Genomic DNA, 24,892 nt, shown 5'->3' with positions numbered 1-24,892 from the left:
GATCAAGTCTCAATCCATGAGATCCTTAGCAGCCTCATGGGTGGCACGAGCAAGTTCGTCCACCTCAGAAATTTGCAAAGTGGTCCCTTGTTCTACAGCTAACATCTTCATTAAGCATTATAAAGTGGAATTTTGTCTTCTGCAGAGGCCTTCTTTGGCAGGAAGGTGATGAGGTGGCAGTCCGGAAATAATATAGAACTTTGAGCAGCCTATATTAAAGGGGGGTACTCCTTATCTACTGAACTCTTTTAGGGATGGTTATGAAAACATCGGCTCTCTGCTCAATACTTCCCCAATATCCAGAATTGAGGGAGAGAATGGAAAATTTCTTATTGATAATTTCCTTTCTGCCAGCAGCATCTCTCAGAATCTACCCACTTAAATGGCTTGTGAGCCAAAGGTCAAATATTAAGTGGAATTGTTACCATAGGATAGTTTTTCCTTGGTCTCATGTACACAGTTATTTCATTGTCTGGAATATTTTGTAAGTACTGATATTATGCAGGTTTTACAGCTTGGGAAAAGCTCATCTGGTGGCAAATGGGGCATGGCCTGAATGTGTGGAGTCAAAGCACTGATCTGCCTCCATGAAGCTGCAGAGAGAGGAGAGCAGCCCAGAAGCCCAGAATTGTGGGAGATACTGATTGCAGAAATGAAATTATCAGTAAGAAATTTTCCATTGTCTGAGCTGCCAGAGGAAAAAAAGATTAGTGTTTAAGATCAAAACAACATGTTCTCTCCAGACTCTTCTGTGTATTTGCCAAAACAAAATAATTTTTTTAGACATTTGTTGGCAATTTTATTAGTTAGAGGACAAAAATACAGGTAATAGGGTATCCTGTTGTCGAATGCATCAGTAGAATCGTATGAGAGAATTTCAATTATAGAATGCACGTAAGAATATTTGCAGTGAAACATTAAGGCATAAATGTAAATAAAACACCCAAAAATGTACTTATTGAAAACACATGGAGAAATAATTTTTTGTGGCTGTGGGTTTGTTGCTTTTATAGACTGACAACTAGGGTAGTTGAAGTAAAGCCTTTTGTGTTAACTAATATACAAATCTTCAACAGGAAAAGGGTACTTTAGAGGCTGGGAGTCGCAGCTAGTGTTTGTCATCTTCTGGGATGGAAACGGCCTTTAAGAAAACTTCTATCTAATTCTCACATTCTGGATCTTCATAAAACAACTACACCTCTTCCCCGATATAACGTGACCGGATATAACGCGGTAAAGCAGCGCTCCGGGGGGGGCAGGGCTGCGCACTCCGGCGGATCAAAGCAAATTCGATATAACGCGGTTTCACCTATAATGCGGTAAGATTTTTTGGCTTCCGAGGACAGCGTTATATCGGGGTAGAGGTGTATTAACAAATAAAATTCAAAGTGAAGATAATATTTAAAAAGAAATCCAAACATCGTATGAAAATGCGCAGTTAAGTCATCCAAACAACTTTCACTCTCTGCTGTAGTGAGTGTAGTATCTTACTGATGGACAGACCGATATCCAGATAAACCCTTTATTATGAACAGAACTAAATATGGAATAATATAACAAACTTGCTACTACTCTGTGTTATCTGCAGCCTGGGACTTCCCCGTCCTGGCTTTCTTGTTTCTGCCCAGCAGGAATGGATAATTGGGAAACCAAAGACTGCATGAAGAGTGTGGCAGTGACACAATCCAATAATAATACAATACTGAATAGTGAATAATTATATTTATGGTCCCAAATTAGATTCAACTCGTTTTTTAAAGATGCATGTTTTCCTTTTTTTTTTTTTTGGCTGGTTGTCACTACAGGGCAGAGTTAAGGCTGTTTGAGTGCCTTAGTTGTGTATTTCCATACCTTTAATGTTTGGATTTCTTTAAAATTTAACCTTAGCTTTGGGTTTCTTGTGTTTGCAATGCTTACTTTGGGGATAATTGCAACATCCCTTTGTAGTTCTACCATTAACTTACTGATATACATGTGTACACACTCTCTCTCTCACTCACTCAATTTTAATTCCAGTTTAACAAATTTGATCTGAAAACTTTGTTGTTTCAAAATTATTAAATTATTACCTGACCCTAAATAAAAAAGACAAAGACAATGTTACAATTTGATATTTTGATGATTTGAGGATATGGAATGTACCTTAAATCTCTTTATTTTACTTGTAGGGCCAGATTAGTTTTAGGAACCAGAACTTGCTAGTTATTGTTTTCTCTTAAAATTTTGGCAACGGGTGTAAAGAACTATTAAACCTTTGAGTGACATATCTTGCCAGCCAATGTTTTGATAATGTCAATTACAGCATATATGTGTTACATACGATTCATCCTCTTGACAGCCCACACATTAATAGGGTACCCTCCATTTTTATTGGGTCTTGACAACCTTTTCTTTTTCACCAAATGTAGCATTCTTGATGTTCACCCTGTATGTCTGTCACTCTCATGACAGATGCACTGAATGTTTAAGGTGGATATGAGACTGGTTTTGTTCCTATATTTAATTTTATATAGCCACTGTATCTGCTTTTCCAGCCTTTCCAAACTATTTTTGATTAGCTATTTGTTTCAGTATTTTGAGTTCCTGATAATCCGGAAGGAATAGTTTAAGGTTTTCTGCTGGTTTGAGGACATTGGGAGCAACCACTCATAACATTCAGTGCCAAATTTTGAGATGCCCTATGGCTCTGAAGTGAATGTTATATATCTCTTTTAGGATGATTTTGCTCTTCCAGAGTGAGAAAGTTGCCAACTGAGACACAGAGCTTCAGTAGGATAGTTGGGTCATGAGTTTGGCTATGTACCGCTTTTCCTAAATTCAGAGGAAAGGTGTAGTAATGGCTGATGCTATTACAGAAGGGAGGGGATGGTGGAAAATAAAAATGCTGGTTTAGCTGAGAATGATAAATACATAATAGTTGTGGTTTAAAAGGGGGAAAATGTATTACAGTCTGATTCATTTAATGAGTGAAAATAAAATAAATTATTGTCAGGTTTTTTTAACCTTCTTTGCAAAATGTGGCCAGCCAAATTACACTTCCAAATGGCTCTAATGTGAGTTAAAGGGACACTTCAGTGTTGAGGTTGAGCAGCATTTTTTATTCAGCAGCATTGTTTCAATTCGGGAGCAACTGATCAAAAAAGTACTGATAAAGGGTGATTCATGTAACATGATTGTTTTAGTGAAGTATTTAATTATAATTGCTCTTCATTAAGGGGTCTCCTTCAAACTAATTAATGCTGAACGGCATTATTTCTCTTTCTTTTGGCATTGTAATAATTTCTTTGCAGTGAGCATGAGGAAGTGAGTGTTGGTTTATTGCAGAATCTGAATGTATAACTCTGTTTGAAGAAAAGTGCCATTCAGGTGGCTGAGTTTATACAAGGCCAACTATAGTTTAAGCTGTTTTTGTTGGACTTTAGCACGGCTTTTGACACAGTCCCACATGACATTCTGATAAGTAAGCTGGCGAAATGTGGGCTCGGTGGAACTACCATTAAGTGGATACACAATTGGCTAAACAACTGCAAATAAAGAATAAGTATTAATGGAATGATGTCAGATTGGAAGGTCTCAAAAGTGGAGTTCCACAGGGATCTGTTCTGGGTCTGGTGGTGTTTGACATATTAATAATGATCTGGATGTAGGAGTAGAGAGCATACTGATCAAATTTTCAGATGAGACAAAGCTGGGGGGTTGCAAACACTTTGGAGGATAGAGCTAAAGTTAAAAAGGATCTTGATAAATTGGAGAACTGGGCTATAGACAAGAAAATGAAATTCAACAAAGACAAAGATAAGGTGCTACTCTTAGCCAAGAAAAACCAAATACACAGATACAGAATGGGGGAAAGATCTGGAAGTTGTGGTGGATCAAAACCTCAACAGCAGTCAACAATGCAGTGTTGTTGCAAAAAAAGCAAAGGCAATTTTTTGTTGCATGCTATGCCTCTGTTAATGTAAGTCACAGGAGGTGATAGTACTGCTTAAGTCGACACTAGTTAGGCCTCAGCTGGAGTACTGTGTCCAGTTTTGGTCACCAATGTATAGAAAGGGTGTAGAAAAACTGGAAAGGATCCATAGGCGAGCAACAAAGATGATCAAAGGGATGGAATGCAAGCCATATGAGCAAAGGCTGAAGGAACTGGATATGTTTAGTTTGAAAAAGAGGAGACTGAGGGGCGGAGGGACATGATAGTGGTCTTCAAATACTTGAAAGAGTGCCTTAAAAAAAAATGAAGAAAAATTGTTCTCTCTTGCCATAGAAGGCAGGACAAGAGGCAATGAGTTCAAACTACAGCATAGCAGATTAAATCTCAGGAAAAAGTTCCTCACTGTAAGAACAGTAGGACAATGGAACAACTGCCTATGGTAGTCATGGAATCTCATTCACTGGAGGCTTTCAAAAGGAGGCTGGATAGCCATCTGTCTTGGATGATTTAGACACAACAAATCCTGCATCTTTGCAGGGAGTTAAACAAACTGACTCTTGCGGTGCCTTCTAACCCTATTGTTCTATGATTCTATCAGGTAGAGTATATTTCTGCTTTAAATTCAAAAGGATCCATACGGGCTCTCATGTCCAATGTGTTTAGAGTCTCAAAGAAGACTAAATTGCCTTAAATTGTTTCTTTACATTTGAGAAATACATTGTATTTATTGTAAATTAAAATTTTAGTTTACAGGTGATCAGTAAGAATTCTAATGCCGGGATTGTTCATTTCATGATCCTGAGTTATGAGTTTCAAGATTTTGCTGATCAAGCAGTTTCTGGCATACAATGGGTGGAAACAGGGATGTGCTGGGAGATGTATTGAGTGCTAAACAGGAATGTAGCTGATCAACTTCGTTAATCATCAGTACTTTAAGATGTGGGCATTCAAGCATACTGTTTTAAGATATTTAATAACACATTTAATTTAAAATGAAACTATAATATGCAAATTAGCACTCTTAAGCATCCAAAGCTTGGAAAATATGGAAATTAAGCTTAACGCATAATCTTAACTTTTTCACAGAAACACTACAGCTACATGATGACATACTATTTTATACAAGATAGTAGAAATTATCTTATATATACATGTATATTTATAGTAACGTGATTGTGTAATTAAAGACTGTATCATAGTGGCTTAAAGCAAGGGGCTAGAGTTAAGGTCCTTTGCTTTTCTTCCTTTGGGGTGCTTAATTGTGCAACCATAGCATTGCATTAATGTAATTTTTTTGTAATTAATTACTTTGGGGGGTTTGTTTGTGTGGGGAAGCTACCACTTTATTAAGAGGCACCAATCAATAAAGGTGACTGGTTCCCAACAGAATTACTAGTAAATTGTGTACTTTAAGCTTAACAGAAGCCAATTGGTCAAAGGTAAACTATTGTCTGCTAGTTTTGCAGGCTAAATTTGTATTTCCATAACTGCATGTGTTCTATATAATCCATTTAAAAAGCCTAAAGGTAGCATAAGTGCCTTCCACTGAAGTATTAGACTTTCTCAAGTTTCATTCATTTATTCTAAATCCTAACTTAAAAATCAAAGGGTGGATCTGATTAAAACAGAACTGAGGTTAACTATTGTTAGTTTTGCCTAGTCCTCATTAAGAACATTGTTTGGAATTTGAAAGACATGACATTCATCCACAACAAAGTGTACAGTGTTGCTGTCTTTTGCATAACTGTAAATCTGGCTATTAAAGTTTAACAAGTACTAGCAATTGTTATGTTCCCTGGTCATGAGCTAATTGTGCTTCTCCTAAAACAGGTGAATTGTTTAAGAACACCTTACTAGATGCCCAAAAAGCCATAATCGAAGAAGGCGGCTCTATTGGTTAAAAAAAACCAACCTGGTTTAGCGAGGAAGTGAAGGAAGCTATAAAATTTAAAAAAAAAAAATGGAAGAAAGGGAAAGTTGATAATAATAAATATAAATTAGAAGCTAGGAATTGTAAAAAATTGCTTAGGCAAGCAGAGTTAAGGACAATAAGATTTGGTTTTTTTAAGTATATTAGGAACAAACAAAAAAAATCCTAACAATAGTTTTGGTCCATTACTAGATGGAAATGGTGAAATTGTCATAAATAATTCAAAAAAGTTCTGTTCTGTATTTGGGGGGGAAACGTGAAGTAGTCATATCATGTGATAACACTCTTTCCATTCCACTAGTATCTCAGGCGGATGTTAAACAGTAGCTACTAAAGTTAGACATTTTAAAATCAGTAGATCTGGATAACTTGTATATGAGAGTTTTAAAAGAGCTGGCTGAGGAGCTTGCTGCACTGATAATGCTGGGTTTTCAATAAGTCTTGGAACACTGGGGAAGTTCTAGAAGACTGGAAGAATGCTAATGTTGTGCCAATATTTAAAAAGGGTAAATGGGATGACGTGGGTAATTATAGGTTTGTCAGCCTGACATTGATCTCAGGCAAAATAATGGAGTAGCTGATACGGGACTCGATTAATAAAGAATTAAAGGAAGATAATATAATTAATACCAATCAATATCAGTTGGGTGGGCATTGAATGATCATCACCAGCCATTGACCAGCAGGGGAATAGTAAACAAGGGATTTACAATTCAATGACAGTTGTGCAAGCACCACACAATGGGGACTGCTCAACTTTGACTAAGTTGCACAAGACCACACCAGGGGGATTGCTCAACCCTGTGACTTAACAAAGCCCACCAGGCATGCCTGAGCTAGTGTCTTCCTGGCACATGGACTGAGGATATAAAAGAGGGGGGGACAGTGGCATCATGCTTTGGGCCTTTCTCCTCCCCCGCCTACACTGGAAGCAACAAGAATGCTGGGAAAACAAAGACTTGAACTGAGGAGACTGGTCCCAGGCTTAAAGGGGAACCCTGTGTACTAAGAACTGTAACACCTAGGGGGGTGACAAAACTGCTTGATCCAAATACTGCCCAGTCTAATAAGGTTTAAGATTTAGACTGTGCGCTTACCTTTTATTTTCTTTGGTAACTATCTCTTACCCATTGTGCCTACCAATTATAATAAAAATATATCTTTTTGTACTTAATAAATCGGTTTTATATTTTACCTAAAACAGTGTGTTTTGGTTGAAGTGCTCAGCTCAGGTTACAAAGGATGATGTGTGCCCTCTCCACATAGAGGGAGGGGCACACTAGGTAATGTACTTACACTGGTCAGGCTTCTGACCAGGGCAAGACGGTACAGTTGTGGGGCCCAAGGCTAGGGACTTGGGAGATTTAGTGGTGCCTTTCTCTGTGTGATTTGTTAGTGGCTCAAGCAGCATTCATACAATCTAGCTGAGTGTGGGGCTCCACATGCAGTTGTGCTGAGTGATAACAGCACCTGAAGGGGTTTGCTGGTTGTCACTAGCAAAGCATTGTGAGAGAAAGCCCAGGCTGGAGAGTCAAGGGGGCACAGCGGTACGCCAGTTCCAGTTTGTACCCTGGGGATCCTGTCACAATGACACAAAAATAAGGGGAGTGGTCAATAACGAAGTGGACCAGTCACTGATACAGAGTGATCTGCATTACTTGGTGTACTGGGCGCAACCAAACAATATGCATTTTAATATGGCGAAATGTAAGTTGTATGCATCTGGGAACAAAGAATGGGGCATGCTATCCTGGGAAGCAGTGACTCTGAAAAAGATTGGGTGTTGGGGTGGATAATCAGCTAAATGTGAGCTCCCAGTGTGATGCTGTAACTGAAAGGGCTAATGCAATCTTTGGATGGAAAAACTGGATGCTTGAGTAGGAGTAGAGAGGTTATTTTTCTTCTCTGGATTTGGCACTGGTGTGTCCTCGTCTGGAATACCGCGTCCAGTTCTGGTGTCTCCAATTCAAGAAGGATGTTGATATGTTGGAAGGGTTTCAGAGAAGATCCACGAGAATGAGTAAAGGGTTAAAAAGCATGCTTTATGGTGATAGACTCAAAGAGCTCAATCTATTTAGCTTTACAAAGAGAAGGTTAAGGGGTGACTTGGTTACAGTCTATAAGTACCTACATGGGGAACAGATATTTAATAATGGGCTCTTCAGTCTAGCAGGGAAGGGTATAATACAGTCCACTAGCTGGAAGTTGAAGCTAGACAAATTCAGACAGGAAATAAGCCATACATTTTTAACAGTGAGAGTAATTAACCATTGGAACAACTTACCAAGGGTCATGGTAGATTCTCCATCACTAAACATTTTAAAATCAAGATTGGATGCTTTTCTAAAAAATCTGCACTAGGAATTATTTTAGGGAAGTTCTATGGCCTCTATTATATAGGAGGTCAGATTAGATCAGGGATCAGCAACCTTTGGAACGCGGCTCGCCAGGCTAAGTACCCTGGTGGGCCGGGCCGGTTTGTTTACCTGCCGCGTCCGCAGGTTTGACCGATCGCAGCTCCCACTGGCTGCGGGAAGCGGCGGCCAGCACATCCCTCGGCCCGCGCCACTTCCCGCAGCCCCTGTTGGCCTGGAGCGGCGAACCACAGCCAGTGGGAGCCGCGATCGGCCAAACCTGCAGATGCGGCAGGTAAACAAACCGGCCTGGCCCGCCAAGGGGTTTACCCTGGCGGGCTGCGTGCCAAAGGTTGCCGATCGCTGGATTAGATGATCACAGTGATCCTTCTGGCCTTGGGATCTATTATAACATTCTGGGTTTAATTAAAAAGCACATTAAGAAATGCAGCATGTCGGAATCAATTTGCATTTTTAAAGGAGATTATCTGATTACAAAAATATTGTACAAATTTGTCTTCCTCTCCCAGTGCACCAACTGTGTCAGCGTCCCCTCCTTGAATCCCCTCACAGGCTTTGTGTCTTCTATCACATCAGGTTTAATCTCTTTACCTTCAGAGCCTTTCACCATTATGGCCCTGCCTCTTTCTCCTGATTGTACCTTTCATCTCCTCCTGCACTATTACCTCTTACACTTCCAGCAGCCTCCCTGTTCTCATCTGCCAAATGCTCTCCCCTCTACTCCTTTGAAATGTGCTTTCATGAATTCTTCCACCATCAAATTCATGATCAGTGTTGTCACTTTGTCTCTCCCAGGATGAATTGTTCTTCTCTGTATTGTATCTGTACTTGAGGGTAGACCAAAAGAAACATCTTACTCATTTGGAAAGATGGGTATGCCCTGAAAGCGCACCATAAATATTTAATAACATATTCGCTAAGAGCACTCTCTTCTTCAATTCTTCCCTTTAGCTGGCCTGTGGACAGTATTCACGTTGGGTGGAGTAGGAAGTAAACCGGCACCACAGCAGGAACAGTCATCACCTTTAGCTAATCAGAGCCTTCTGCTTCTGCTTGTGCTCGCTAATTTGACTGATGCTCCAGATACACCAAACCCGTACAGACAAGCTATTATGTCCTTCAAGAACACACAAGGTTTGTACCTTTTCTTAATCTTCTAGTGTGAATTGAAGCAACTGAGGCATTGTGTTATCCTGGCTTCTTAACCATTGCTCTTACCAAGGTGTGCTATAATACAGGTTCTGTCCTGTAAACCTAGGAAATGTACAGAAAGGGAGTTCCTCTTCCACAGATCCTGTGAAGTTCCTGAGCCGGCACGTCTCAGCCCATGAAACTTAAGACACTGTGGCGGGGGGGGGGGGGGGGGGGGTTAAACACTGAAAGGTACTGTGCAATTCAGTTTTGGAAAATGGAGTTTCTATAGCTTGCTTTCTTGCAACGTTTTTAAGACCTTTTCTCTTCTGCATAGCTCTGGAACGTCACAAGATAGAAATAGCAATGGGAAGGTGAGGGGGGTGCGTAGCTGGGGGCAAGTCAGGTAGCCAGAAGGATCCTGTTGGCCTTAGGAACGCAATAGGGCATTGGGAGATCTGGGCTGCCTGGACCATACTTCATTGTTTAGTTTTATATCCATAGATGTAAACTTGTTTGTAGCTGAGCTAGTTTGACACTTAAAGTTTTATACTTCTGAAACTTGAAGCATTGAAGGGATGAGCTTGAAACTAGTTCGCTTATTTAAGTAGGAAACTTTAGTCAGCTCAGCTGGGCCTGGAGCTGCTTTCATTCTGCAGAAAAGCTCTTAGTCCTCAGAGGGTCCTTGGGCTCATTTCATAATGTTATTGGTGGTGTTTTAAATGACATGCTGACTACTTGTAGTGTGTGTGTGTGTGTGTGTGTGTGTGTGTGTGTGTGTGTGTAATTTATTTAGACTCATTTTTAAGTGTTGGGAAACATTGTATCTGCATTGTACAATTAGAACAAACGAATTCTGCTCCTCCCATTGTTAACCATACAATTCTTCAGATTAAATTTATTCCTGTGGAAAAGCTGGGAGGCAGGGAAAACAAAAGGGAATGACAACACTGTTTACCCCTTTTTCCAGATCACCTATTCAACATATCCATAAATTATCTGGAAAAAGGGGTAAACAGTGAGGTGTCAAAATTTGAAGATGATACAAAACTACTCAAAATAGTTAAGTCCCAAGCAGACTGTGAAGAGCTGCAAAAGGATCTCACAAAACTGGGTGATTGGGCAACAAAATGGCAGATGAAATTCAATGTTGATAATTGCAAAGTAATGCACATTGGAAAATTATATTCCCAACTATACATATAAAATGATGGGGTCTAAATTAGCTGTTACCACTCAAGAAAGAGATCTTCGAGTCATTGTGGATAGTTCTCTGAAAACATCCACTCAATGTGCAGCAGCAGTTAAAAAAGCGAACAGAATGTTGGGAATCATTAAGAAAGGGATAGATAATAAGACAGAAAATATCATATTGTCTCTCTAAATCCATGGTCCGCCCACATCTTGAATGTTGCATGCAGATGTGGTCACCCCATCTCAAAAAAAGATATATTGGAATTGGAAAAGGTTCAGAAAAGGGTAACAAAAATGATTAGGAGTATGGAACGGCTTCCATATGAGGAGAGATTAATAAGGCTGGGACTTTTCAGCTTGGAAAAGAGATGACTAAGGGGGGATATGATAGAAGTTTATAAAGTCATGACTGACATGGAGAAAGTAAATAAGGAAGTGTTATTTACTCCTCATAACACAAGAACTAGAGGTCACCAAGTGAAATTAATAGGCAGCGGGTTTAAAACAAACAAAAGTAAGTATTTCTTCACACAACACACAGTCAAGCTGTGGAACTCTTTGCCAGAGGATGTTGTGAAGGCCAAGACTATAAAAGAATTCAAAAAAGAACTAGATAAGTTCATGGAGGATAGGTCCATCAATAGCTATTAGCCAGCATGAGCAGGGGTGGTGTCCCTAGCCTCTGTTTGCCAGAAGCTGGGAATGGGCAACGGGATGGATCACTTGATGATTACCTGTTCTGTTCATTCCCTCTGGGGCACCTGGCATTGGCCACTGTCGGAAGACAGGATACTGGGCTAGATGGACCTTTGGTCTGACCCAATATGGCTGTTCTTATGTTCTTAACAAGAATTATAATGGAAGCCTTTTTGCAACTTTAACTATGTATAGGATCTGAATATAATATGAGAATTAACTTTTTACTTTATGAAAATATCCTATCTAATTTATTGGGGATGAAACCAATTGTGTTCTAGAGAAATTACTCTGAAACCTGTAGAATTTAATAAAGAGTAACTACATCTTTTCTATAGAATTTTTAAAACCATTCTATGGAATATAATACAGATTATATCCCTGCTATTGAAGTCCATAAATAGGTTTAGAAAGATTATCTGTCTTTATTAAATTCTTTAGGACTCTTCTTCCATAATGTTTTTAAAAGATTCTTTTGCTAGTTTTTGTCAATTTTTAAAAAGGCTTGTAAGTGTCTCTGTAACAAAACAGGTAAAGAAATGTTGCAACTCTTAGTGGTTTTGTTTAGTAATTCACACAGCTCGAGCCTTGAGACATGTAGAATTCTCAGCTGACTATAGCATCTAAGTGCTCCTTTAGTAGAGTACGTTGAATTAATCTGCTTCACATCTCTAGCTACACTTAAATGTTAAATTTTAATAAGAAATATTTTCACAAAGTAGCAGTTGTTTTGGATTAATGGAATACACACTGACAATTGTTTAGAAGCTTTTCTGGGAATATGGAAGAAAAAGGAAGAGAAGAGTAGTGGCTTTTTTAAAAATAGGGGAGTGTTTTTGATGCATAGGAGTTTTTGCTGCATACGCTGCACAGATGTAAAGGTTTATTAAGAAAAGTTGAAAAGCGTAGTAGAAAAGTGCAGGACTGCTCATTTAAAGGTTAAATTTGTATTGGCTTGCAATTCTTTTCGATAGGAGCATAGCTGGTGAGAATGTTAAAGTCGCCACCGTTCTTTATGGTGATATAATGTAGATTATTTGATCATTATCTCGCTTTTATGCAAAATAGAGGATTCACATGCAAAGTATCAGCTGTTCTCCAGCACCCCTAATATGCTAACTCAAGTCCTGGGGAGATTAAGAATAGATTTTGAAGTTTTGATCGCTTTGGAAACTCTACAGCTGTTGCTGTTACATTAACAAAGTTAAAACTGCTCAGTCCAATTTTCAGCTTTTAAAAACTTGTTATGGAAAGTAATCAACAAACCAGCCCAGACACACACAATATGCTTGCCTGCCTTCACCATGGTGATCACAATTAAAAAAAAAATACACACAACAAAAGTAAACAACCCCCCCCCCCAATAGGTTTTCCATTCTGTCTTAAAAATTACTCTGTGCAGAAGAGCAAGTGTTATCTTGAAAGGCTGCTTTAATTTTTCATGGTGATCCAGACAGCTTACCTTCTCTGAAAATAAAGCTATGTCCAGTTCACTTATTGCAGCATTCTGGAAGCTCATATAGCAAGAAATATCTTTCTCCATGTATCCACTTACAAGTTTTTTATTTTAAATGGACATTTCTGAGCTGCTTATGTCTCAAATACACTTGAAAAGTCACATAATTAGTTCCACAAACATCATAGAAACACATAGAAACCAGTTTTCAACCCGTTTTACTGTTACTTTCATAATATTCTGTTCTGGTTCCATTTCTACCTTCACCCTAAGTTATGCCATACACACCACGACCACCTGACACGATTTTCAAGGAGTTAAACTGTGCTTAGCTAATGTGATTTGAAACATCACTTATCTAATTTAAAACAACAAACACCTTTCTTTCTAGTCTAACCAAGGCCTATATTATGGCCATTGAACATAGGTTACTTAGGATATGTCTACACTTAAAATGCTACAGCTGCAATACTGTAATTCTTCAGTGTAGACACTCACCACAGCAATGGGAGGGGTTCTCCCATTGCTGTAGTTAATCCACCTCCCTAAGAGGCAGTAGCTAAATTGAGAGAATTCTTCTGTTGACCTGCACAGAGGGTTAGGTTGGCATAGCTAAGTCCTTAGGGGGATGGATTTTTCACAACTCTGAGAGACGTAGCTAAGCCAATGTAAGTTTTCAATGTAGACTAGCCCTTTGAAGGACTAATACTAACCAGCAAATCCAGATATGATACTCCTAGAGCACTGTAAACTAAACCCTGAAGTTGGGTCATTTTGGGACTGGAAACAAACCTACTCCTTCACGTTCCCTTGGAATTCTAGCTGTCAAGGAAAGCCCTGTAGCTGCACCGTTACCCAGCATTTCGTGAGATGCCTTCTTTTCTTACCTTAAGAATCAAGGGGTACGTCTACACTAGCTGCCGGATCAACGGGTAGCAATCGATCTATCGGGGATCAATTTATCGCGTGTAGTGTAGACGCGATAAATCAATCCCCGATCGCTCTCCCGTCGACTGCTGAACTCCAGCTCGGCAAGAGGCGGAAGCAAAGTCGACGGGGGAGTGGCGACCATCGATCCCGCGCCTCGAGGACACGAAGTAAGTGATTCTAAGTCGATCTAAGATACGTCGACTTCAGCTACGCTATTCTCGTAGCTGAAGTTGCGTATCTTAGATCGATTTCCCCCCCCCCCCCCATAGTGTAGACCAGGCCAAGGAGGGGAATAAAGGGTGACATGGCAGCTTTGTTACAGGCATGACTGACTGTGAGTTGGAGGGAGGAGCAAGAAAGACTAATATGGGTATAAGGAAGGCTCACCAGTTCTCATGTGAGAGAACGATTGTAACTTTGACATAACAACTGACGTTTTATGAGACTTGGCTAAGGTTTATTGACACCAGTAAAAGTTGAACCAAGACTGACTAAAGATTATTTCTGCAGGTATTTAGCTCCAGTTCTTTCTGTGGTGCTCGTGTCAGACATTAAAGTGTCTGTAAAACAAACAGAAACCTAGGTGGTAAATGATTTTTTTTCTTTTTTTTTTTAAAATATGTTTTTGGTTTCTTTATTCCAGATAACACTGCTTTTCCTTCACCAAGTCCACATGCTTTCCAGATTAATTTTAACAGTTTGTACACAGCTTTGTGTGAACAGCAGAAATCTGATCAAGCAACTCTCCTTTTATACATATTACTGCATCAGAACAGCAATGTTCGGACATATATGTTGGCCCGCACTGATATGGAAAATCTTGTAAGTATCGTACTGCATATTTAATACTTAATATTTGGCAATTGGTGTTGATTTGTGGAGGTTTGTGTATGGTTGTGTAATGTTATTCAATACTTGTTCATATTATTATGCTCAGCATGTGACTGGATTAAGAGTTAGCACTAATAAGAGTATAAATCTCTGGAATGTTGGCAAAATTGATAGGGAAACTCAATATGTTTAAAATGGCGGGGGAGGGGAGATTGGATAGAATAAGAGTGGCATGGGTGGGCCAAGATGGGAGGAGAGTTAGGACCGTAAGTGTTTAGTGGCCTGTGATATACAGGAAGTCTGGCTACAAGATCTGGTGGTCCCTTTGCAACTTAAGCTCTATGACTCTGATATTTTTAACAGGGTTCCAGAAATGCATTTGCAAACTTACATGTGCAGAAACCTGCATTTGCACAGACAGATTCAGTATCAACATGCAGCTCTGCATGTGCTCGTGTAATCGGACATGTTGTTATAGGCCTATATAAATGTGGCCCTTAGTGACATGATGGTCTTCCATTCTTTTTATATATAAATATCATTAGTTGGTATTTTTTAATGAATAATGTGAGGAGAAATCAAAAGGAAAACTTTGAATTCTTACGAATAAACTGTGTTCCAAGCTTTCGTTAGCCAGGAAACTATTAGTCGGCACAGATCTGAATGTGTTAGAGTGTCAACAGGTAAAAATTTGTGACTGTTAGTTAAAGGTGTGATGAATTGTCCAGTCTTCTTATGGTATTTCATAGAATAAGGAGCACAGCTTCGACAGTGGCCTCCAAACTGTTGCTGAGTTGTTAATTAACTGGGATAGCCTCTCCTCTCAGTCTTCATCTGACCATGGTAAAGTCACTTCTGCTTAAATTGCATCTTCTGAAGCCACTTACTAGCTTTATCCCTCTCCTGTTTCAGGTGTCCTAACTACAGGAGCATGAGAGGTGGTGTCCACCCAGAACAGCTATTCTTCTAAGATCACTATCTTTTCTCTTCTGCTCTTCCCTCCCCTCCCCTGTTTGTGTATGCACACACCCCACATTTAAAATATGAGGAACCAGACCTCTTCTGCTGCTTTCCCTCCCTCTCTGTTAAGGATCAGTAGTGAGCAAAATGCTGTGATCGTCACTCCAGGCTCTTAAACTATTCCTGCCTAATGATCCTTATTGGACAATTTCTCCTCCCCCTCACACACCACAGTTGGTTTGATGTAGCCCAAATCTGTTGACCTTCACGATATGCTCAAGAAACTTGATCAGTTTTATTATTTCCAGTTAATTATACTCAGACTGCAATGCTAAGTAAGTTTTAAACTGCAGAGTGTAACTACTTTGCTTATTAATGTAATGAAAGTTGACCTGCTCTGGAGTACAGAAATAAAACAGGCAATTCTAAAGGTTCTGGGTGGGAGGCTGACAAAGTTTAGTTACAAATGTTATGGTAGCAAAAACTTTCTCACTGCTTTGAATTGAGGTCATGACTTGGACTGGTCTGGAACTTTTTTCAACAAAACATTTTTTAGTCAGGAAAATGCTGTGTCAAAACTGAAATATTTTGTGGAAACATATTTTGTTGGGGAGGTTTCTTGGATCTAGGATTGGGGTGAGGGTTAAAAAGAGACCTTCCCCAGAATACCCAATAGCCTGGTGATTAGGACGCTAACCTGAGATGTTGGAGAGACCTAGATTCAAGTCCCTGCTCTGCGTGATTCGGCTATTGGCTATTCTGGGATTGAGGAGGTGTGTGGCTCTCTCTTGTTTTTTCATGAAAAATTTCAAAAGGTCTGTCTCATTCCAATGCAAAGCTGAAACAAATGCCCAAATCTTGAATTTTTTTATGAAATTAAATTTTTGTTTTCCAGCAGCCCTAGCCCTACCTGATCTATGGTTCTGTAGTATGGCAGTTCACAGAACATCACTTTTTTTATATAGTGCAGACATGCTGGCAATCCTTTATGCAAACGTTATTTTCTAAAAATTCTTGTAAAGATGGAATTGTATGTCTCAGGGATTGGTAAAAGAAAAGAGAGCCTAACAACCTAGGCTGGATTTTAGCTAGCATCTGAAGACTGTTTGGGGACCTGTATGAAATGTGTTTGGTCTCAGTCTGATTCCTAGTTCCAAATTCAGGAAGGAGGCCAGCTACTGAACTGCCAATGAAGACTGAACTCCTCTCTATCCCCCCATAGATGAACAGTCTAGGTCAGGTCTGAGTCACTCTGGTGGATCAGTTCTGTGGATCAATAGAAGCATTAAGTTTCCAGGCTGTCAATGTGACAGTAAGGCACTAAGGGTAGGTCCACACTACCCGCCAGATTCGGCGGGTAGAGATCGATCTTCTGGGATCGATTTATCGCGTCTCATCTGGACGCGATAAATTGTCCAGAAGCGCTCCCCCGTCAACTGCGGAACTCCTGCTCGCCGAGAGGAGGAAGCGCTGTCGACGGGGGAGCTTGCCTGCGCCGCGTGGGCCCGCAGTAAGTAAACTTAGTTCGATCTAGGAAATGTTGACTTCAGCTACGCTATTCTTGTAGCTGAAGTTGCGTTTCCTAGATCGATCCCCCGCCCCAGTGTGGACCAGCCCTTAGTGTACTAGTTTTCTGTCTCTGTGAGGAAATATTCATAAGTTTAGGGTTTTTTTGCTACTTTTTGGTGTTTTTTTTTTTTTTAATTATTGTATTTGGTATATTGTGGACTTCAGACGTTTCCTTAGGGATTATATGAGTCAACAGTGCAACACTGTTGCAAAAAAAAGCAAAGATCATTCTGGGATGTATTAGCAGGAGTGTTGTAAGCAAGACACGAGAAATAATTCTTCCACTCTACTTTGCATTGATAAGGCCTCAGACTGGAGCATTGTGTCCAGTTCTGGGTGCCACATTTCAGGAAAGATGTGGACAAATTGGAGAAAGTCCAGAGGAGAGCAACAAAAGTGATTAAAGGTCTAGAAAACATGACCTATGAGGGAAGATTGAAAAAAGTGGGGTTGTTTTGTCTGGAGAAGAGAAGACAGGCGGTGGGTGGGGGGAGGAGGCAGGGGGGAATATGACAACATACAAGGTTTTTACAAGGAGGAGGGTGAAAATTGTTCTTGTTAACCTCTTTGGTTAGGACAAGAAGCAATGGGCTTAAATTGCTGTAAGGGAGGTTTAGGTTGGACATTAGGAAAAACGTCCTCACTGTCAGGGTAGTAAAGCACTGGAATAAATTGCCTGGGGAGGCTGTCAAACTCTGTCACCATCATTGGAGGTTTTTAAGAGCAGGTTAGACAGACACCTGTGAGGGATGCTCTAGTTATTACTGTAGTTCTGCCTTGAGTGCAGAGGACTGGACTAGATGACTTATTGACATCCCTTTCAATCCTACACTTTTATGATTGTATGATATTATTACTCCTTATTTAATGCTACTTTGGGTCCATCTTCTTTGTTGTTGTGATCACTCTAAAAGAAAAATTACACTTTATTTGCCACATCAAAACATCTGGTAGTCCCCCCTCCCCCTTCTTTTTAATACCCTTTCTTTGCCCAGGAAACATCATTGGCAGACTTGCCAGTGTGATTTCCTTATTTTTGAGATTGATTTTTTTGGATTGATCTGTCTCTACTCTCTCATAACTTTTTTAGTTACATTTTTAAATTAGTCCAGTATGTGTTAAACTATTTTAGCTGAACTCATTTCCTAATTTAATTGTGTGTGAGCCTGCTTTTATCTATTAAGGGCTCTTTTTTTTTTCTCCCAAGTCATGATCATTCAGCTACAAGGTGGTGAATTGTGCTTACCTTGTATTAAAACACAGTATGGTAATGCTAGCTTTATTTATATAAAAACTTTATTTGTAAGAATATGACTCTGTGCTTTTTATAACAACAATCTGCTCACAAGAATAGATCACTCATTTAATTATAACAATTTCTAGATCATCTCTGTGCATCCATAGTATTGTGTGAAATGATGTAGTCCAATGTCATAAATTATATGAAATGATGTAGTTCATCATAAATTTAGCAAGGGGCATACCTAGTTCGTATTTGGAAAGGAGATCACTGGGAAATGCTCTCAGGAAGCGATGCTGGTATTGCAGTAGGTGGCACTTTGCAAAGCCAATGCCCCAACATGGTGTCATGGAACAGCTTTTCAGATATAAAAACAAGCTGTGTATTACTTGTGTTCATGAAAAATGTTGACTCTTTTTGCAAGGATATGGATTGTTAACCCCATTTTCAAGGCTAAATATTAGTTGGGTAATTGCAAATCAATATTAAGTGTGCAAAATGTAGTTTCTAATGGATACAGTAATTCTTTGCTTTTGGTCCTGCACGGTTGTGCAGTGTTGCTATGGTCTATTCATTAGTTGCCTCTCTCCTCCCAGAAATGATTGTATTTAAGGAATGGATGAGATGATGTATTATTATAGAATATGATGATTTGTTATAATTTTCATTGGCAAAAATTTGGTATGAGCATATTGATCAGAAATCATATATTTTGTCATGTACTGTAGATAAGATGTATATAAAAACTTTTCCCCCCCCCTGGTTAAATAGTCTCTGGCCCTGGACCGACTATAGTATCTGTAATTTTCAGTGTCTGTTTTTATTTGGCCCACATTTGGGGGGATTAGAAGTAATTTTTAATGGTGAATTCTTTCTGTAAAAATGTCAGCTGATTGAAGACTGCTCAGCGACAAGAAATGTAAGAAGTAGGCCCAGTAGAGATGAATTAGTGGGCAAAATGTGTGTAAGGAGGGCCCATGGTGCAAAATAAATGGTTTATTACATGTTTTCGCAGTTTATTTCATGTTTTGTAGAAGTAAAGGAGTTTATTCAATGAACGTCAATACCACATATGCAGTAGAGTAGTATAAGACAAGATCTTTGAATGAAAGGAGCATGTTAATATCTTAGATTTATGCTTATAAATCCATTATTTAAAAATATTTCATATAGAAATATTTTTATTAACTCTAGTATGTGAAAATAAATTTATTGAGAAGTCTGGAAGTAAGAATGTTGGTTATGCTAAAATGCAAGAGATCTCAACTGCACTTAAAATATTTTGTCTGTGATCAAGCCCTGGTGCATATAGTGATTTAGCAATTATTATTATTTTTATTATTAATGATAATGTTAATAATATTTCGGTACTACCCATTGTGTGCCCGGTGCTGTCCACACACACAGATGCACATGTATAAAGACGGTCACTTCCCTGAAGTGCTTACAAACTAACACAAGATGTAGTACATAAAGGGGAAAAAAGAGAGAGGCAAAAATATTTATTTTAATTGCCACATTAATCCCCATTTAATACCTGCATCCTAGCCAAAATTAGTTGGCTAATTTCTTATAAACATTATAGCAGAACTGGGCCTTGAAGAGAGTTTGGAAGATACTGATTCATCAAACCCAAAATGTTTTGTGGAGACATCTTGGGTTCATGAACTTTCATCTAATCACATGCAGGTTTTTGTCAGAACCCTGCCTGTTTCCTGGTAGGCTGCTGGGGACACCGGGATTCTAGGTTCTGTGGCTCCAGGGCAGTCTTGCCATGTGGACTGCCTCAGGATGGGGACTGTGGAATCCTGGATCCCTAGTCCCAGGCAATCTGCATGGTTGGACTGCCCCAGAACTGCAAACCCTGGGAGCCCTAGAAGCTGCTGACTGAAACTGATATGATTCTTGTCAATTTCACAACTGCAGCAGTGATACTCATCAGATGCACCAGTAGCAACTGGCAGGGTCCTGGGGGCTATATTTAGTTTTGCAAAGGCCATGTGTCAGTGTTTCAGAAACAAAAATGTTTCAGAATTTCTGGTTCACAGGAAATTTCAAAATATCGAAATTTGTGGTGAACCAGAAATCTCAAGGTTCAGATGGTTCCACTTATGAATCATTTCAGGTTCAATATGCAAAGGGCAGCATGGAAGAGGGCACAATAACAGTTGTTCGGGAAGCAAATGAGTGTTAAGTCTGGCCTAATTCCCACAGCAGAGGAGGCTTGGGCAGAATGCTGAGAGATAAGGATATATAAGTAGGGAGGGGCACAGATGTGAAAAGCCTTGAAGGTGAGGACAAGGAAGTTAAGTTTGCAGTGAATTGGGGAACCTGTGGAGGGCTTCAAAGAGAAGGTGACATGATCTGAATGATAATAAAGAAATTTGATTTTAGAAGCTGTGTTATAAATGGAGTGTGGGGTGGAAACAGGGGTGTCTGGTTTATTTCCAAATTACTGCGGATTGAGCTGATATACAGTATTTCACTCAGTGTCAATAAGGGTGCTTTTAGTTCAGTTATCCCTGCATCTTTAGTGCCTTGGGTGCTTCTTGAACATGAATACACTTCTCCAGCTATGGTTTATGAACTAACATCCTTTCAGATAGAAATAATATGTATCTTGGGCAGTTCTGAAGCAACATGTGTCCCAGATGTGCTTGGTACAGTGTTATTCAGCACTAACAAGACTGCTTGACAAGTATTATAAGGCCCTATAACTTGCATGGCAATGTATTAAATTTTGATTAATAATAAATATTAGTATTTTACTGTAATAAATTCTACAGGACTAAAAAGCTGATGTTCCCCCTTTTCTCCACTCAGCAGCCATCCAAGAAACTAAGTATTTGCCTCACTTGGTAGACTTCAAAAAGCTTTTCGTTGTTTTCACTGCAAAGTGAAATTGTAAATGAAACTGCAGTAGTTTTATATTGCTTTATGTTGTGCAAAGAGAATTATCATCTATTGGAGTTTATAACAGTACTAGCACTAGGAAAGGATTTGGATTTTGAACGTATGCAATGCAAAGCCATGTGCAATATACATACAGTATGTATATGGCTATCCAACTACAGAAGCAGTTTCTCCTCCCTTGGTGTTCACACCTCTACTGCTAGCAGAACACCTCACCCTCCCTGATTGAACTAACCTCGTTATCTCCACACTGATTTATACCTGCCTCTGGAGATTTCCATTACTTGCATCTGAAGAAGTGAGGTTCTTACCCACGAAAGCTTATGCTCCCAATACTTCTGTTAGTCTTAAAGGTGCCACAGGACCCTCTGTTGCTTTATACATACAGTAGAACCTCAGAGTTACGAACACCAGAGTTACGAACTGACCTGTCAGCCACGCACCTCATTTGGAACCAGAAGTACACAATCAGGCAGCAGAGACCAAAAAAAAAAAAAAACCCCGCAAATACTGTACAGCACAGTACTGTGTTAAATGTTAAATTCTACTACAAGAATAAAGGGAAAGTTTAAAAAAAATTTTTTGACAAGGTAAAGAAACTGTTTCTGTGCTTGTTTCATTTAAATTAAGATGGTTAAAAGCAGCATTTTTCTTCTGCATTGTAAAGTTTTAAAGCTGTATTAAGTCAATGTTCAGTTGTAAACTTCATCATAATGTTTTGTTCAGAATACCAAACATTTCGGAGTTACGAATAACCTCCATTCCAACCTGTTCGTAACTCTGAGTTTCTACTGTATTTTAGTTGGAAGCAATTGGAGCTGTGGGCTCAGGCAGTAAGCCTGTGTGAGGTAGTTTTGAATGTTTTTTTCTTTTTCAGTTGAAAAACTTGTGAAAGACAGAACAAGCCAGTACACTAAAGAGTTGTAGGCTTCAAGTCAGAAAAACAAATGTCTTTAGTCATTACCTGCTTTTCTTATGCTTAAAAATATCAAAGTAGGGATGATCTAGATGGCAGTGTTCTGTGCTACCATCCAGGAGAACTGGTCCTCTAAACTTGTTCTCCTGGCTTCAAGGCAGGACTTCCTGGGAATGCAATCGAGAGAGAGAGAGAGAGAGAGAGAGAACACGTTGATTCTGATTGGAGCTGGGAGATGAGTGTCTCGCATTCCTTAACAGAAATGCTGACTTTCTAATGAAGGAATTGTAGTGGCATCTAATGCTGATGAGAGTTGTGTCCATTTCAGCCATAACAATGGTGCTTATTGTATATAGGGATAGATGAAAATGAAGAGCCGTTTGCTCAAGGATATGGGGAAAACCACTTCCCACTGAGGCATGGGGGAAATAAATATCTTTTATTTTTAGCACTGATATTGTGCTATCTGCAATTCAAACGTTATTGAAAAAAAAAGTGGTCTTTGTCTCAGTGATCATGTAGTTTAGAGAAAAAAATCTCAATCCCTACAGTTGCAGGATGTAGAAAAATTTACTGTTTTTAACAGCAAAGAAGTGGCTGTTTGAAATCCCTAACTTCTGAATTTGTAGAGAAAGATGTTTGGTTCTAATGATGGAAAAAAAGTGTTTTTAAAAAGTCTCATTCTTTCCTGTGGTGTTATCTTGATCCTGGTTAATGTGCCCCAGAAAAGGTATGTGCCAGAAGCACATAAAGACAAACCCACAGGTTTTATAAAAAACAGTAAAAATGTCTTTAATGTGTCTAGCCAAAACAAACTGTTTTGGAACTTGGTGATTATAACAGAACATTTCTGGTAATTTTAGAGGCATATGATGCATTCAGAGTACTGGCTGGTCACCAGAAAAGGTTTCACATGATTCATCCTGCTACGTTCGGTTTGTTTTTTAAAACATCAAGCTAAGTCTTTAAGCATCTATAATCTCTTGGGACGAGTTCTCTGTGCCTCATTCAGTCTTGGAAATAAGAATTTTCTGAAGTTCTTTTACTATATTATTTTGTGATTTAGAAATAATGGGAAGGGGAAATTTTACTGAGCCAGTGTAAAGCTAATATTCAAAGAGATGGTGAAGAGACAGTATTTGCATCTGGATTAAGTTTAGGCTGGAGTTCGGGTACTAATTCTGTGGCAATGAAATCTTGTCAGCTCGTCTTTCAGGACTTTGGCTCAAGCTGACCATCTTGGTGGAAATGTTGCAAGACCCTGGGCTGAACTCTCATACGAATGGGAACACTGAAACACTGGCAGTATATGAATTAGAATAGGAAAAACAGGTTTTTACTGGTTTTGGATCCAACCCAGATTGGTTTTCAGATCTGGGGATTCTAATATGATCAACTCCACCCCTTGAAATTCAAAGAGGTTTGGATTAAGGTGCCAGTTTTGGCCCTCCTCTGATTTTACAATGATTCTGAATAGTGCAGTTCAAACACTGTCTAACTATGATGGATGGGACATAACCATTTCAAACCATAGTTCTGTGTTGACTAAACCTTTGTAAAATGTTGTGAGGAAGATGATTGAACCCCGAGTATTATAGCCAGGCAAACTGTGTTTCAACTGAGTTAGCCGTGAACTGGTATAAATTTGGTTCACCAAACAGTTTTTCTGTCAGATGGGAGATTGAATTTTCAGAGCCTTATACTAACTGGTGTGGCTAGGAATTCCATTTATTAGGAGTTAACATTCAGCGTCTCACTACAAGAAAGAATATGTTTAGACTATTAATGACTCTCACAGAGACATAAAAAGCAGATGGAAGGTGTTTGAGCATTTTACATCAGCAGTTAGGTGTGGCTGTTTCAGGAGGGAAAGGATGCTGGGATATTATGAAAGGATAGGGTGACACAAGGAGGGTTTAAAACCTTCTGTGTGTGATGTTTGAAAGGCTAAACTAATGCACTCGTATTTTTCCCCTCAAGGTTTTGCCAATTCTTGAGATTCTCTATCATGTTGAAGAAAGGAATTCACACCATGTTTACATGGCTCTTATAATTTTGTTGATCCTTACAGAGGATGATGGCTTCAATCGATCCATTCATGAAGTGGTGAGTTACTGTTATGGTAAATAACTCTTAGAAAATAAAAATCATTTAGATGTTTATCTGAATGGAAATAAGCTTGCATGTTTTACTGCCTACTCCACTAGGACAATAATTGTCTCCTCAGCAGAACTGGTTTACAGATTAAATTTGCTCTTCAAGATTTGAGGATATATACTCATTTCCTAGAGGACTAATTAAAACAGGGTTACAAGCTTCCTTTCAAGAATCTTTGTTTAGTGATGTGTACAAATGATTTTCCTGCCACTAGGATGATATTGTTCTTCTCTGGTGTTTCCTCTTTCCAACTGAGCATGAAAGTAGGCAGGCAGGTTGCCTCAAGGATGCTGTTTGCCAAGGAAGAAAAAGAAATCGAATGATAGGTCAACAGTCTTATGCTTTAACAGCAACCTTACTTAAGCAGCTTATATTCCAACTGAAGGGACTTTATTGGGAGTTTTTATTTCCCAAACTGGATGCAACTTCCTTACTTGGCATCTCCGGTCTGTCTTTCGGCCAGATTAATATCTATTTTATATTAGCCATATAACATGGTCCAAATTCTGACTAGATTTCATTGGCCTTGACCAACTGTGCTGGAGAGTGACTGGGATGATCGTTCTAGTTTCCTAGCTTGTAAAACTATCACAATGTAGAAGAAGTTTACACTAATTTTATCTGATTTTTGGCTCGGACATGCAAAGTATCTCTTGGGATTAT

At 39.2% G+C, this 24,892-nt stretch overlaps 1 protein-coding gene across 3 annotated transcripts in view; it reads left to right on the top strand.

Moving 5' to 3' along the window:
• The window catches only part of DYM (dymeclin), a 348,564-nt gene that overhangs the window by 151,098 nt on the left and 172,574 nt on the right, over positions 1-24,892 (top strand). For 2 of the 3 annotated variants that reach the window (XM_065405941.1, XM_065405940.1), the window contains exons 10-12: positions 9,188-9,370; positions 14,287-14,465; positions 24,053-24,178. In XM_065405941.1, coding sequence (XP_065262013.1) covers positions 9,188-9,370; positions 14,287-14,465; positions 24,053-24,178 — 488 coding nt within the window. Of the gene's footprint in view, positions 1-9,187; positions 9,371-13,606; positions 13,811-14,286; positions 14,466-24,052; positions 24,179-24,892 lie in introns of all 3 variants that reach the window. The other variant, XM_065405937.1, reaches the window with a different exon arrangement.

This window comes from Emys orbicularis, chromosome 6, assembly GCF_028017835.1.
Source record: "Emys orbicularis isolate rEmyOrb1 chromosome 6, rEmyOrb1.hap1, whole genome shotgun sequence".
In the NCBI taxonomy this organism is placed as follows: Eukaryota; Metazoa; Chordata; order Testudines; family Emydidae; genus Emys; species Emys orbicularis.
Note: the sequence above shows the minus strand (reverse complement) of the source record. Positions and strands in the feature narration are given on the sequence as shown.